This window comes from Anas acuta, chromosome 3 (assembly GCF_963932015.1).
Source record: "Anas acuta chromosome 3, bAnaAcu1.1, whole genome shotgun sequence".
Lineage (NCBI taxonomy): Eukaryota > Metazoa > Chordata > Aves > Anseriformes > Anatidae > Anas > Anas acuta.
Genome location: NC_088981.1, coordinates 23,827,255 through 23,842,232, shown reverse-complemented (window position 1 = coordinate 23,842,232; position 14,978 = coordinate 23,827,255). Strand labels below are relative to the sequence as shown.

At 44.8% G+C, this 14,978-nt stretch overlaps 1 protein-coding gene across 1 annotated transcript in view; it reads right to left on the bottom strand.

Moving 5' to 3' along the window:
• Nucleotides 1-6,701: 6,701 nt before the first annotated feature.
• Nucleotides 6,702-14,978, bottom strand: part of KCNH1 (potassium voltage-gated channel subfamily H member 1) — a 186,549-nt gene continuing 178,272 nt past the window's right edge. The window contains exon 11 of the mRNA XM_068676165.1: nt 6,702-13,621. Coding sequence (XP_068532266.1) covers nt 12,773-13,621 — 849 coding nt within the window. The 3' untranslated portion in view covers nt 6,702-12,772. The remainder of the gene's footprint in view (nt 13,622-14,978) is intronic.

Below are 14,978 nucleotides of genomic sequence, written 5' to 3'. Positions count from 1 at the left end.
GGGAACTGCATGGCTGCATTACATAAGGGAATCCAACACACAGATACTTTGAAAACCCCCTCATTCCTTACACCAGGAGTCACAAAGCTCTGGATAAGAGCAAATAAAGCTAACATGAACATTTAACAGGCAAATTTTGACCACAAATTTGGCTGCACCACTTTTCATTACATTCGGGGCCAGTTGGGGTCTGAGTGTAAATAAGCTTAGGCACTGGTGTACCAGTTCCTGTCAGAAATTGGTCAGATAAAAATGGGGTACCTGTGGCATATGAATTCACGAGCAACATTCAGAATACAGGTAACAAAAATACATCACTATCTACAGGGATTTAGGAAAAGCTTTACATATGGTTGGGTAGCTGAAGTGAATCACTGCTGACAGGTGCATCATGCAAGCACTGAAAAATTAAAGTTTACTGAAGAAATAAAACAGAGACATGACTTTGGTTATAACCTGTGAAGTTTAAATTGCACCAGCACTCCCTCTAGATATTTCTTGACAAAATTAATTAATTTTTATGGACCACAGAACTGATATCCCTGCACTAGTGCATTGGAGTTTCCAAATTAGATGGCAAAAATAGAACAACTAGAAATGATATTTGAAGCCCAGAAACATCCGCACCATTGGTGAAGGAATTTAAAGGGAAAAATCCTATGGAAAGAAGAAGCTTCAGCTGATTTTTTTTAGACTGCTGCTGGAAGAGTTAAGTTTGTTTTAAATGCACAGGTAATGTGGGAGGATTACCTTATAGTAATCCAAATTGCACAGACATAAAAATACACATTTACGAGGCAATTTTTTTCACTGGTATTATCGCTATTTTATAGTTACGGGTTTCTTTGTTCTTGTGGCAGTAGTATTTGTGCTGAGGTGGTAGTTTGTGCTGAAATTACAGGCTCATAATGTTCATCTGGTCACATCTCTGCTTCAGGCTACTTCAGCCGCCTTCCCCCCCAACCTGGCATCCTGCCCCCAAGGCCGCCCCTTCGGTCAGGGTCAGTTCTTGCTACAAACACAGAGGCTGGCGCAGCCTCACTGCTGCCCTGGCTCACGTCTGCCCAGGGCAGGTTGGCCATGCATCTAGTGCAGCCCCACTGGGGCTCTGCTTTGCCGCAGGCCCATCGTGAAATGCACTATGAAATGACAAAATGCAGGAGAAAGAAACATGGGGAAAACCCCCTGTGGGTTGGGCTCAAAGGGTTGTAGTAAATGAGGTTCCTTCAGGCTGGCAGCCTGTCACTTGTGGGGTTCCACTGGGCTGCATTTTAGGGCCAGTTCTCTTCAGTGTTTTCACAAGTGACTTGGATGTAGGACTAGAAGGTGCTTTGAGTAAGTTTGCAGATGTTACTAAAGAGGAAGAAGCTGTTGAGGCTGTCAAGAGTGGAGAGGCCTTGCGGAGAGATCTTGACAAATTAGACAGCTGGGCCATCACCAGCATTATGAAATTTAACAAGAGCAAGTGCTGGATTCTGCACCTGGGAAGGAGCAACCCAGGCTGTATGTACAGACCAGGAGACGAGATGCTGGAGATCAGCCCTGCAGAAAGGGATCTGGGGGGTTGGGTCGATGTCAAGTTGAATATGAGCCAGCTGTGTGCCCTGGCAGCCAGGAGGCCCAGCTGTACCCTGGGGTGCATCAAGCACAGCACTGACACCACAACATAAGGAAATAAAACTATTAGAGAGTATTGACACTACTATTACACTCAACACTAAAGAACATAAAACTATTAGAGTGTATAGGAGGGCTACAAAGATGGTGAAGGGCCTAGAGGGGAAGACCTATGAGGAGCAGCTGAGTCTCTTTGTTTTCTCAGCCCCGAGCAGAGCAGGCTGAGGGGAGGCCTCATGGCGGCCAGCAGCTCACTCACGAGGGGAGCGGAGGGGCAGGCGCTGAGCTCTGCTCTCTGGGGGCAGCGACAGGACCCGAAGGAACGGCATGGAGCTGGGACAGGGGAGGGTCAGGCTGGGGGTTAGGGAAAGGGTCTGCACCCAGAGGGTGCTTGGGCACCAGGACAGGCTCCCAAGGGCAGTGGTCATAGAACCAAGCCTGCTGGAGTTCAAGAAGCATTTGGACAATGCTCTCAGACACAGGGTCTGATTTTTGTTTGGTCCTATGTGAAGCCAGGAGTTGGACTTAATGATCCTTGTGGGTCCCTTCCAACGGAGGATGTTCTTTGATTCTGTGAGTCTGTCACTTGGAAACCCTAGGACCCTTCAGCACAAGGGCCTCTGACTGCACCTCCTTCCACCCTGGCAGCAAAAGCAATGGTTTCAGGAAACTGTTTTTAACTTCTTCAAGTCCCAAATGTGATGGAGACCCCAGTGCTCCAGACAGCAATGTCCCAGTGGTAGCCCAGAAGGTCACCAAGGACATGTGAGCAAGCAAGCTCTGGGTCCTGACCTCAAAACTTGTTGAGATGTCTCCTGATCCACACTTGGCACTCCACCATTGGTGTTTCTGGCCAGGCTTTAGCAGCCTTTGCTCAGGTTTTTATTCTCAGAGTTCCTCAGTCTATCTGACCATATCCTGTCAAATGCTTGTGAAAACTGAGACCTACAAGGATTTTCTGTACGAAGTCTTGCTTACCTTGAGTGGTTATGCCAATAACCAATGACATAAAAAAAAAAAAAAATGCAGGTTAAATATGAACACTGACTTGTTATACGGGTTTTTAAAGTATGAAAAGCATCCAAAGTAAAATACTGTACTTTTTCCTTCCATTCACCCACAGATGGTAGTCACCACTACCACAGTAATGAAAATGCTACTGCTCATTGCCATGGTGGCAGCAAACAAGCAAGTCTCACAGTCCCACTCATTGTTAAGCTTTTTTTGAGGAAAGCATCAGTGAGATTTCACAGCACTCACATAATTCCACCAGGACCCCCCCCATCAGTAACTTCTGCCTCACCAGAGGCTGCAAGCAAAGGGTGCCGTGATCCCTGCCCCCACCTACCTGTTGCCCTCACTTGTGAGCAAGTGTCCGTGGTCCCACAGCCTCTCACTGGACATGCAGAGGTAAAGACATTGTGTCGGGGAGAGCTGTCATCATTCCCCCCTTGGCAGGTCCTACCAAGGACTCCTCCTGCTCCAGAGGCAGCCAAGCAACCAGCCTGCAGCTACTCCAAATGCCTGACTACAGATGTGTTATTTGCTGCTCATGAATGAGACATGACCACCCCAGTTTTACAGATCCATTTACAATTCTTGGTGCCTGAACTGTAATTTCATGCAGTAGTTTATGTACAGTTTCTGCACAGTTGCCTAATGGGTGCTTTTTTCAATTTAGCTTTCAGCTGAGCTGTTTCAGTTTCCATTCCTGTCTCCATGCTTCCAATAGCCAGGTTCAGTATGGATGCATGTGCAATACCATGCTGAAGGAAAAACAAATAATTTATTTTTGGCCTGGGGCTACATACAGATTATCTTAACTCGCTTTCTTATCCTCCTGCCACAGCTGACAATTCTCAATAAACTTTCCTGTTATCATTAGTTCCAAAATACCTTCTGCTTAACTGTGAAAGTAAAACTCTCGCACACACAAAAGACACTGGAGAGGCTTGAAAGCGATCTGTGTTTTCCTCCATTGTAATCCACCGCTTGCAGAGAACCAATTCTTGCCCAGCTGCTGAGCCCACAATAGCTCCCAGGTTTAATATCGCACTCAGTGTGCTACTGCTGCTGAGCATTTCTCTCCAAATGGTGACCCCTGCTGAAGAAGAGGCCTTAGTCCTCTGTTTATGGAAAGGCCATGCTTGATGTAGATCCTCCAGCAGCGTTTCCTTCTCCCCAAGTTGTGTATTTCAGCTATGAGGATGTGGAGGCAAATCCCTGAACCAATACCCACCTCCCTTCAGATTCACATCTACAAATGCAGTGACGGTCACAGGTGCAACACATCCTCCCAGGCAGGCGTTAACAGCAAAGATGTGCCTTCACTTCATGCCTCATCCACTGGGACCGAAACTTTCTCTCTGGTCACTTTAAAACTGTAAAAGTGACTAAAGCTAAAAAGAAAAAAGTAAAGAACAGGGAAGGGAAGGGAAGGGAAGGGAAGGGAAGGGAAGGGAAGGGAAGGGAAGGGAAGGGAAGGGAAGGGAAGGGAAGGGAAGGGAAGGGAAGGGAAGGGAAGGGAAGGGAAGGGAAGGGAAGGGAAGGGAAGGGAAGGGAAGGGAAGGGAAGGGAAGGGAAGGGAAGGGAAGGGAAGGGAAGGGAAGGGAAGGGAAGGGAAGGGAAGGGAAGGGAAGGGAAGGGAAGGGAAGGGAAGGGAAGGGAAGGGAAGGGAAGGGAAGGGAAGGGAAGGGGGAGGAAGAAACTGTGGAGAACAAGAGAAGTGTGTCACCTCACAAGCAAGCTCTCTCTGAGGTCGTTCCTGCACTCCCTTCCTCCATCTGTACCAGGTGGGATTTCTAGGGTGAAAAGCTGAGAAGTTGCCCTCATGGACGAAGATGCTGAAGTTAAACTTGTTTTTAAACCTACACCTGTGCCGTGAGGGGGAGGGGGGGAGAGAGACGCACCTAAATTTGAACATGGCTGGGCTCTAGGAGGGCTTGAATTTGACCTTGATTAGGAAGGGGGAACAGGAATGGAAAAGGAAAGAGGATTAAAAAAAAAGACAGCCCTGAGCACGTGTATTTTGCAGCTGTACCTATGCACAAGCGTCCTCATATTTGCTGCTGACAAACACGTTTGGAGTTTGTTTACTCTAATGCCTTCTCTGTCTCCCTCACTGGTTTTTACTCTGTCTGTCTTTCAGGAATAGGACAGGTTATTTCCCCCAGCCTCTTCATCCCATCACAGAGGCCGTGCTGAATTATAATGAAGGGAGCAGAAATGCAGGTGAACAATATTTGTTTGCTGTTATTGTCCCTACTCCCTATGCCTGTTGCCTTTAACCCCCTCCCACGGCAGGCAGCCATGAGCACCATGGCACCCCCGCATCCCTCAGCATTGCCCCACAGGACGGGCAGCTCGGCCGGCCAGCCCAGCCTCGGTGGCACACCAGGCACAGCAGAAGCTGCAAAATGCAAAATTCACAGTGGCCAAACAAGATAACACTGCCTCCCCAGCAGCTGCAGCAAGTGGGTGAGGGGTGCCCGGCTGGGATGGGAAGGGAGGGAGGTGCTGGAGGAGGTCACTCGGCCTGGCACAAGTGCCAGACCAGAGCTCTCCTCCAGCCACCCACCATCAGGTGTCTTGGAGGTGCTGCCCTTTGTACGTGAACTTATGCTAAAACAGAATAGAGCAGGACCTCCTTTTACTACTCAGACTCTGTCATGTGCACACTGAGGCCTGGACATGTCTCCCCCTGCGCAGTCTCCCTCCTGCCAGAGGTGGCTGACAGAAATCTCATGAAGTTCAACAAGAAGTGCGGAGCCCTGCACCTGGGGAGGAACAACCGCAGGCACCAGGGCAGGCTGGGGGCCACCCAGCTGGAAAGCAGCTTAGCAGACGAGGAACTGGAGGTCCTGGTGGACACAGAGGGGAACACAAGCCAGCAATGTGCCCTTGTCACTAAGAAGGCTGATGGCATTCTTAGCTGCTTTAGGCCAAGTATCACCAGCAGGTCAGGGGAGGTGGTCCTTCCCCTGTACTTGGTGTTGGTAAGGCTGAACCTGGAGCACTGCATCCAGTTCTGTCCCCCAGTGCAAGAGATGTAGTGGAGGGGCCGCTGTAGGGCCACCAAGGTGATCATGGGGCTGTGCGGCTGGCAAGGGAAGGGCAGCAGGGACAGGGAACATTGTCTGGGCCGTGCTATCTGTCCCTGCATTAAGTTGAGCTTGCGACACCACCAGGGAGGCTGCTGAGCACACAAAGAGCCTAAGCAAAGTGAAAAACTGAGAGATCAGAAAATGGGAACAGCAGCCTTCAGTGACCTCAAAATAAAATAACAAAGTGCATGCCTTCACTCTGTTACTCTCCCCTGTTCTAAGTACAGGAAGCACAGTATATAACATCAGGCAAAATAAAGCTGAGACTTTCATGCTGGTCAGTGAAATAGCAGCAGCTGACGATCCAGTCACAGCACACACTGCTGTGGATGAAGAAGTGATGGTAAAAATAGCTTCTCCTTGTGCTTCTTGGCTGTAGCTGGTACAGTTTAGCCTCAGCGCTGTAGGCTGAAAGCTTTATGCTTTATTGCTGTTCCTTTGAAGATTAGGTTCACAATCCCATGAAGTATTGCTGTGCAGGTGACAGCAGCGCTCACCAGACCCAAAAGGGTGAGGAGGCAATGGGCTAAGATCATGCTGCAGAGAATGAAGTACAAACACAGGTGTGAAGCTCACAGGGTCTAGGCTGACATCCTGAAGAGTAAAATCCTGTACACACACCCAGACCGGCTGCTGGCCGTAGGAGCAGTGATCTCGGTATGGATTTGCGTCACCTGGCCCAGGCTGGAATCCACAATGCAGGGTGCTAGGATGGTCGTTCCACAGAAAACCTGCCTCCAGCTTCCAGCGGCCCTGCAAACGTAAATCCTGGCTGTGCTGATATGCAGCAGGCCAAAGTCTGAGGAAACAACCTGAACCATTTACAGCTAAAACAGTGACACCAAACTTCTGTGCTGATAGCACTCCATACACAGAGCAACAGGAACAAAACAGTGAGCCAGAAGCTCTAGAGAGTAAATTAAATCCTCCCATTGCTCTAACACACATATATGCTACACACAGAAAAGCACACCAAGGCGATTATAATGTATAAAATAGTTTATTACTATAATAAATAAAATTAAACTTTTTTTTTTACAAATATTATTTGTGCTTGTTTAAAAATGTTGAACAGGGATATCATTATGTAGGTGGCTGCATTTGTAACTGAAACATTCCCAAACAGCGTGTATACGTACGTACACACACTGTCTATCTACTGGCAGCTGCTTTGCTGACCACAAAAATAGTATCTACTTGTTCTCTTTGTCTAGTCATGCTTCATTGAACAAAGTGACAAATGCCAAGAAAAAGAAAGAAGAGTATTTGGTGGATTTCAGAAAGGATAAAACCAAGTGAAATACACTTAAAAGCGCCAAAGCGACTGCATTAACTGCATATCAATAAAGTGTCCATGCAGTGGTGGCTAAATATTGAAACGCAGACAGGTTTCCAACAGATGTACAAATATTGATTGTATGTAGGTACAATAATATAACACATTCATTAGAAAACTTCGTATTTCTTTATATAGCAGTTCATCCTGATACAAGATTATTGAACGTCTTTCATCTACAGCTAAAATGATTCTTTTTCTATGTTAGTGGTCACAGATTCAGTGGGAAGAAGAAAAAAGGACATTAGCCTTTCAGAACAGAGAGTGAAAACCCCAAACTGCTTTGTTAACACCAGGTATTTAAGTCCACCTACAGAGATGTCCTGGGATTACACATCAAATATGTTTACACAACACTCAACAATCAGCTTGAAACAAATTACAGTTGCAGGTAATTTCACATTAGCGTTGTTGAACTGTAAAAAAAATCTTTGAAACAAACACTTTCGTGATATGACGGGCTGGCTCCCTGATGTACAAAAGTGTTTAGACAATAATTATGTATCTTGGTTTTGTAAGGGGAGAGGACTATTGGAGTAATTTATTATACCAAGAAGAAGGCAATAAGTGGAAAAATAAATGTGATTACCAACAAGTGATTTCCATCAGATTTAGAAAGCTAATCAAAGTGCTTTATCTTTAGGCAACGTTGTAAATACTACAGAACATTAAGAAGGAAGGAGAATGGAATCACAGTTTGAATTATGTCACTTATGAAAGGGTCTTAAGGCTAAATGTCGGATATATCTTATTGCAAAAAGCTTTATTTTCATTTAATTGAATCAACACTTGCCACAACAATGTGGTCAAAACTACGTCTGATTAAAGGATGCAGTAATCTACTGCACCTCACCTCAAATTTCTGGAGCTTCCCTGCACGGGTCTCTCTCTAAAAAGTTTGTCGCAATGAATCAGAAGTGCAGCTGAAACACAGACTTTGTTATTGCCAAAACACCCACAGGAGACTACGTGGAAATGAAGAATTCAGAAGGTGCTCTTCACCACCTAATACCAGGACAAGAAAGCAGAGGTGCGGTGACTGCATGCCACAGAAGGATAGGCTCAGCACCTTTGAGACATCCCCTGGTACCAGGAAAAAGAAATCCGCCTGTTCCACAGTCCCTCTTGCAGGAGAAGCCACGAGAAGCGATACCAGGGCAGCTTAGCTTCAGAGACATTGTGAGTGAGCAACAAATGGTGGTTTATGAGCCGTATTCCCACCAGCTATGATACAGCATTTTTCCAATGTCACACGGTTTCATTTTCCTATCACAGCACCTGCCAGATCTTCTCTCAGTCACAGCTAGCCAGACTAATAGGATAAAGTTGAGGCCTGCTAGAGAAACCAAAAGTCTTGGCCTTAAAAATTCAACATTTAACAAACAAGATACTAACTAGGACATTCAGTGGGTAGCTACTGGGAAGACTGAAGTTCCCATCTTGAACTGTAATCATTGAATGAGGGATGTGCTTTTACGGAACAGAAACACAATCCATAGACTTATCTGTACATAGATATTATATATATCTGTGTATGTACACGCATTTGCACAAGTGTAATCATACACATTGTTGTTTATATAGCAAAGACAAATCATGTATTAAATTCTTTCACAGACTGGTTAAGAGTGATTGAAAATATCACCAGATATTCACAGTAAATATCTTGTTCGGTTCATTAAAGTGAAGTACTGTAGAAGCAGAACATCACCTTCGAAGCTGTTAAACAGGGTGCTCGCTGGGATTCAGAGCAGCACTGTGAAAGAGATTTAAAGCAAGAAGGGTGTTTTTAAAAGTATACAGGTAATACCAGACAGAAGTTAATGTATCTGAACACAGTAGGGGTGAGGGTTGGTTTTCGCTTTTTTAATCCTGTGCTGCATATTGGTATTCTGGTTAAGCACGAACTTCTACACGTTTCCATTTTAACAATTCATAACCTAGGCTCTTTCTCTGAGCCACCAGCTTTTGACTGAAATCTCATTCGAATATAGGGTAAAAACAGAATGCATGATCACTTTTTGATTAATACAGGCTCCTTAGCAGGCTGTTAAATGGTAGAAGCACTATGCCAGAACACCGTTAAAACAGGGGCTTTGTTTTTTCTATTCTCTTACAGACTGTGAAAACATTTGCTTGTGAAGGGGCAGAATCTCTCATGCTCAGAGGTCATTCATTTCTAAGCTGAAAAATAATTTTATTGAGGAGGCTTGCTCAACATGTAGGGAGAAAAAGGAAAAGCTGACAAAGAAATGGAAGAACAAGTAAAAATTACCATGGGTATGTACACCACCCAGCCTTAGGCATCCAAGTTTAAGGCTCAATAGAGACAGATTTGCAACAGAGGTGCTTTCAATCACTCCCTAAAGGAGAAGCACTGGATCTGCTGAGCCTGGGCACTACACTACAGCTCCAAACCAGTCTGAGGGCCAAAGCAGTCACTGGTTCCACAGCAGGCAGAGTTGTGCTCAATTTAATCACTAAGTAGCCCAGGGAATCCAAAGACCAAAAACTCATCCTAAATATTTTTTCAAATTCTCTTACAACGCATACTGGTTACTGGGGGATGATGCAGTCTTCTACAACTAGTTTTAGTACCTTCCAGTTCATAAAATCATAATAAAATGGGTCTGCTCTGTTACAGCTGTGCAAATGTGAATGACATTGCCTGCTACCAGTGCTGACCTGCAGCAGACGCCTTGAAGGTATCACTGGAGGGAGCAGGGTTTTTCTGGAGTTTCATGACTGTAACAGAATCAAATCTGGCCATATTCTTCAAAGACATTACATTTTAAGTGTAATTCCGTAGTATATTACAGTCTTTCAAGGCTTTACAAATGGATTATAAATGGCTTTATAGGCTATTATGAAAGCCTCATAAAAGCCTTCGAAATGGGCTCCGCTACACCCACCCCTTGCTGTACGGCAGGCAGCAGCACACCAAATCACGCTGAATTGGGCTGCACGAGGGGTGCCCCCAGAAGATGGGGACTTGGGCTCCCTTACTCACAGTCCTACATGTGGCAGAGGGGATAACTGGGGGATTCGGCAATCAGCAGCACCAGAAACACCTTAAACACATCCCTGAGGGCACATGAAACATACTGCTGAGAAACATCAACAGAGTGCCAGCAGCAAAGGGCCAGGTAACCTTCAACTGCACACATAACTCTATGCCTGCGCTGCAATGCTTGAGATATCAGGCACATCCTTTGGGGGTTATAACCATTTCCTCCCCCATCTGCCTCAGCTAAGCCAATTTTCATGTTTATCCAACTGCAGGAAGATGGGTACCTGCTGAGTTCAGCAAGACTTTCAGCCTGTCACAAATTTTCTGAAGGAAACCCGATGTTGGGAATATGATGCTGCAGAGCGCTTCTGCACCTGGATTAGAAAACTGACACCAAGGTAGCCTCTCAAACCCTGCTGGAACTTTTGGGCATCAGTTAGAAATACGTACATACTTGTAAACCTGTGGTTTATTCGGGCATAATTTCACTGTTGGATGAATTTACTGACTGACAAGACTAGAGAGAAAAATCATGTAGGAGTTTCTAACTGAAAAAAATGCTGTGTGGATTTCTTATGGTAATCACGGCATAGCTATTGCAGGTAACCATTGCCATTGACAGTGATTAAAGCACCGAACACACACTGTGATTTGGTCAAAAAGAGCTTTCCGCAGTACTGTACATCTTCAGTACGTAGCTGTCACCACTGGAAAAAACTAAACATGAAACCAGAAGTAAATTCAGGAAATGGCACCCCTGTTTCATAGCAAGTCACCTCTCTAATGCCTTTTCTTGGGAATGGGGGAAAGAAAGCAGCATGCAGACGTGATCCTGATAGATGTTTCTCAGGAATTTTTCAGTCCTTGGGTAAGATTTTATAATCTCTGGACACTTCTGTAGTGGACAAGGGCCTATGACTCTTGAAAGCTAACCCTAAACCAGCTGCAAACCGCAGTGCTGCTCTGAATAATCAGCATCTCAGAGCAGGGCAGTTACTGGAAGAGCAGATATTAACAGATATCCTGCCTCCTGAGCTCCCAGCTTCTCACAGCACAGCCCCGATGCTGTGCCACTTCCCCAGGGCACCTTGCACTTCCCCAGGGATGGCTGGCACAGTTCTGCATGGCCCCATGCAAGCATCAGGCCACCCGAAATCCTTTCAAATTGGTCATTTCATTTACCTTTTACTTACTTAACCTGAACCAAATTTTCTTCCCCCAAAATCATGTCATATATATATATATATATATGTTGAATTACTTTGTACCATAGAAAAAGAATGAGAACTACTACTGAACTGTATTGACCTACTGCCATTAAGAATGAAAACCCCAAAAAGTGTTGCATCATGCTTCTGTGCAATAACCTACTGATAAATAGTGAACGTACCTGATCAGTGGAGAGAATTTACTGTGAATACACACCTCTATCCCAAGCCTTGATACCATTTGCACTACCCTACCTAGTGAATAATGAACAGTAGTTTTGGTAAAGTGCTTCAATCTTCCTCCAAAGAAGTTATGAAAATATAAGTTTTGGAAACATCTTTAAGAAGCAGATCTTCTTGTTTCCTTGCTACAATAGTGCTTGTATACAGTAAGCACTGTATTTCTACCTCTATTATCCATTTGCTTTCTAGCTAGATAAGATCAGGAACAATACATTTGGGCGTAGAGAAAAATGCCACAATCTAAAACCTCTAAAAGTTCTGTGAAAGCCTTTGGCTACAGTGAACATTACCAAAACAGAAACTTCTGAATAATAACTTAACAAGAACTAAAAGAGCAGATTCATAGCAAAAATGGGACATAAATGCCACAGTACATTTTCACAGGGAGGAAAATCTGCAGAACAGCTACTGGCACCGATGCACCACGGTACGTTCTGCAGTGGGCAGGACACATTCTGCACATTCAGTGGCTGGAGTTAAAAGCAAAGGTAACAATATTCCATGACATCTGAGGCAGAAGGTAAGCTTTTGTAAATCAGTATCCTGGCTCACAGAATGAGAATGTGGATGATCCTGTTTATTGACTGACCTGAAATGCTATCCCTGTTTCTGAGGATATTGTTAAATGTAATTGGTTGAGCAATATGACAATTAAGAAAAAAATGTTCATTTTTTCCAACTTTTTTACAACTCCCTTAACTCCCCCAAATGAACTTTGGTATCAAGTAGCACATGTTCATTCTACTGCTCTTTGCTTTATTACAGGTATATGAAAACATACTGTGGCATTTAACATGCTGAACAGGTGACTGAGACAGTGACAGCAGCAGAAAAAAAAAAAAAGAAAGAAAGAAAAATGCTGAAAATGTAAGCACCCTGGCAAGTCCTTATTCATATAGGCAAAACTGAGCTAACTACGTAAGGCATGCTCCAAAAACCTAAGAGGTCACCTGGCGCTCACTGGGATGGCTGCTGCTTTCCGAGTTCTTATTCCAACATCCTGAGGGAGAGAGGGAGTGGGGGGAATGGGAACCAATGCAGAAAAGAAAAACTTTATAAACTGTACCCTTGCTGTCAAAAAGGCTTCAGAGTCAGCTGCCATCTTGACATGAGGTTGCAATTCCTGCTACCGTACCTTTTTAGACACAGGGAACATGCTTAGTGAATTGGTCCCTCACTCGTTTTCGAGATTAAATTTAAAATGTTAGGGGGGTGGTCTGTTTGTTTGATTGATTGTTTTTCAGAAAGAAACACCTCAGCTAGCTCCAAACATGTCTTTTTCTGATTCTGGAGACTGAGGCCTTGATATTTCAAACAACTCCTGTGGTGACTGGGAGCTTCTTCTTGAGGTTAATATCCTAAGTATCTCTGCAAGCTGTTTTTCTATATTGGTCATTTTTGTGTTTAAAGCCTTGATGTCCTCTTTCAACTCGTGTTTCACTTCCAGCATGGTGGCCTGAAGAGTCTGTTCTGGGATAGGATAAAAGGAATGCTTGACCTCGGTGAGGACCGGGCTGCGGTCCTGCGGGCTTCGTGTCTCCCCAACATTATCCAAGCGCAAGTCACTTTTTGTGATGCCACTGTCACAAGAGTCTGTCTTCTTCAGGGTAGCTTCTCCCGAAGCTTTAGTTCTCTCAGGTAAAGTCTCCATGGATTCTGCTTTGGAGACTTTGTTCCAGTCCTCACCTTTCCCACAGGCATCTTTGAATTTGGCCCAGCCTTTCCGTCGAGGGTAATCCCCTGACGCTTTGCACCCCGCGTACTCCGATGCCGGGGCCTGCAGCTTCGCCTGGTCAGATGCCCCAGATGTCGAAGCCGACTGGTAGGAGACGGGGGTGGCCGGGCTCTCCCGTACAGTCACCACGCTGGCTTTGACCACCGAGCGGGCTGAGGAGTGCTCGCCCAAGACGTTGCCCTTCTCCACGTCCAGGTCATCCGGGTCTCTCCCTCTCTCTGCCGCGAGCCGCGCCTCCTTCTGCTGCCTGAAGCGCTGAAACAGCCGGCGGACCGGGTGATCTGGCGGTAGAATCAGAGGGGCTTCGTTCTTCCTCTTCATTCTCTCCTCTTCTTCACGTTTCACGTCGCTGATTTTCCGGAACACAATCTACAGGAGGAAAGAGATTTTGCACAGTCATTAACTGCACCCTTCTCAAGGGGGAGAAGTTGTAGAGAAAGAATTATTTGAAAGAATTAATTATAACCAACAAATGCACAATCTTTGTGCATTTACAGCAACACTACTGCAGTTTTCAAGTGTCTTATTTTGTGAATGTGGCTTATTTCATTATTTAAGCTTATCTGTCTTACAACATCAGAAAAAAAAAAAAAGCTCTCCAGTTCTGAGAAGTCACCAAGGCAGTGCCACGGTACATCTAATGACCCCAGGAAGAGTTACTTGCCCCGCTTTGTCTTACAAGAGACTTCTTACATTTGTTTTGCTGATTCTAGGATTGAACACCAATATTCTAGTATTATAAAGAGCCACTCCCATGTCTTACAGTGGCTTCATCCCCGAGCTACACTCAGGGTGATGTGTAGCACCACTCGCTACACATCATGCAAAAATTCTGGTACTATTTTAGTTCAGTGGACTTTTTTGCACAAGGAAACATTAATTTTCAGTTTACTTTCTTAATTATACCTACCTCAGCCTGTAAGCTAAGCAGTCCCTGTGGGAGCAGCCTAAATGTCTTTGGTACCAATGAAAACCTCAAGGGAGTGTTTCTTCCCTGAACTTGATGGCAACACATTCTCTTAAAAAACTCCATGTGTTTTACATTATTATTGGTATTTTTCAAGGAAAAAAAAAAAAAAAACACACTCCTGTGGGGTATCAAAGGTGACCCAGCAAGCAGTTTGGTTTGAAAATGGCAGATCCCCATAGCCGAGGGTCTCAGTACAGAGCATGACTGCTGTATCCCCCAGCACTGTGCCACCTGATCTCTTCAGTTGCCTTTGGGAAAACCTGCTCTGAATCCTTATACTCCAGTGCAGAAATAGCTTTCAGGTTCAAATCATTATTAGCAAATGTGTAAATAAACCCATCCCTCTGCTGCAGAGAGATTTGAATTAAAATAAACATCATAAGCACTGCTTCACTGGCACACATAAAATGCGTGTTTCTCTCGACTTCAATGCTTTTTGACAGTTCTGTCATTGTGAAGCAACGAGAAAACAATATCTTAACGCTGCCTATTTGGAAAGAAGAAGTTGTCAGACTTGGCAGCGTTTCCCAAATGCAAAAGAATAAAATTAGCATGAAGGATATTTTATTTTCAAGCCGCAATTAGGAATCTAAATGTTAGATAAGAATAAGAAAACTGAGTACTTGACAGTACTATTTTTTTCCCCAGGAAACTCGGTCTGCAGTAGGCTCAGTACAAAGCGGACAAAGAAGCATAATCCTTAGAAGCGAAGGAATACATGTAGCACTTACTCACAGGGCAGGAAGAATCAATACA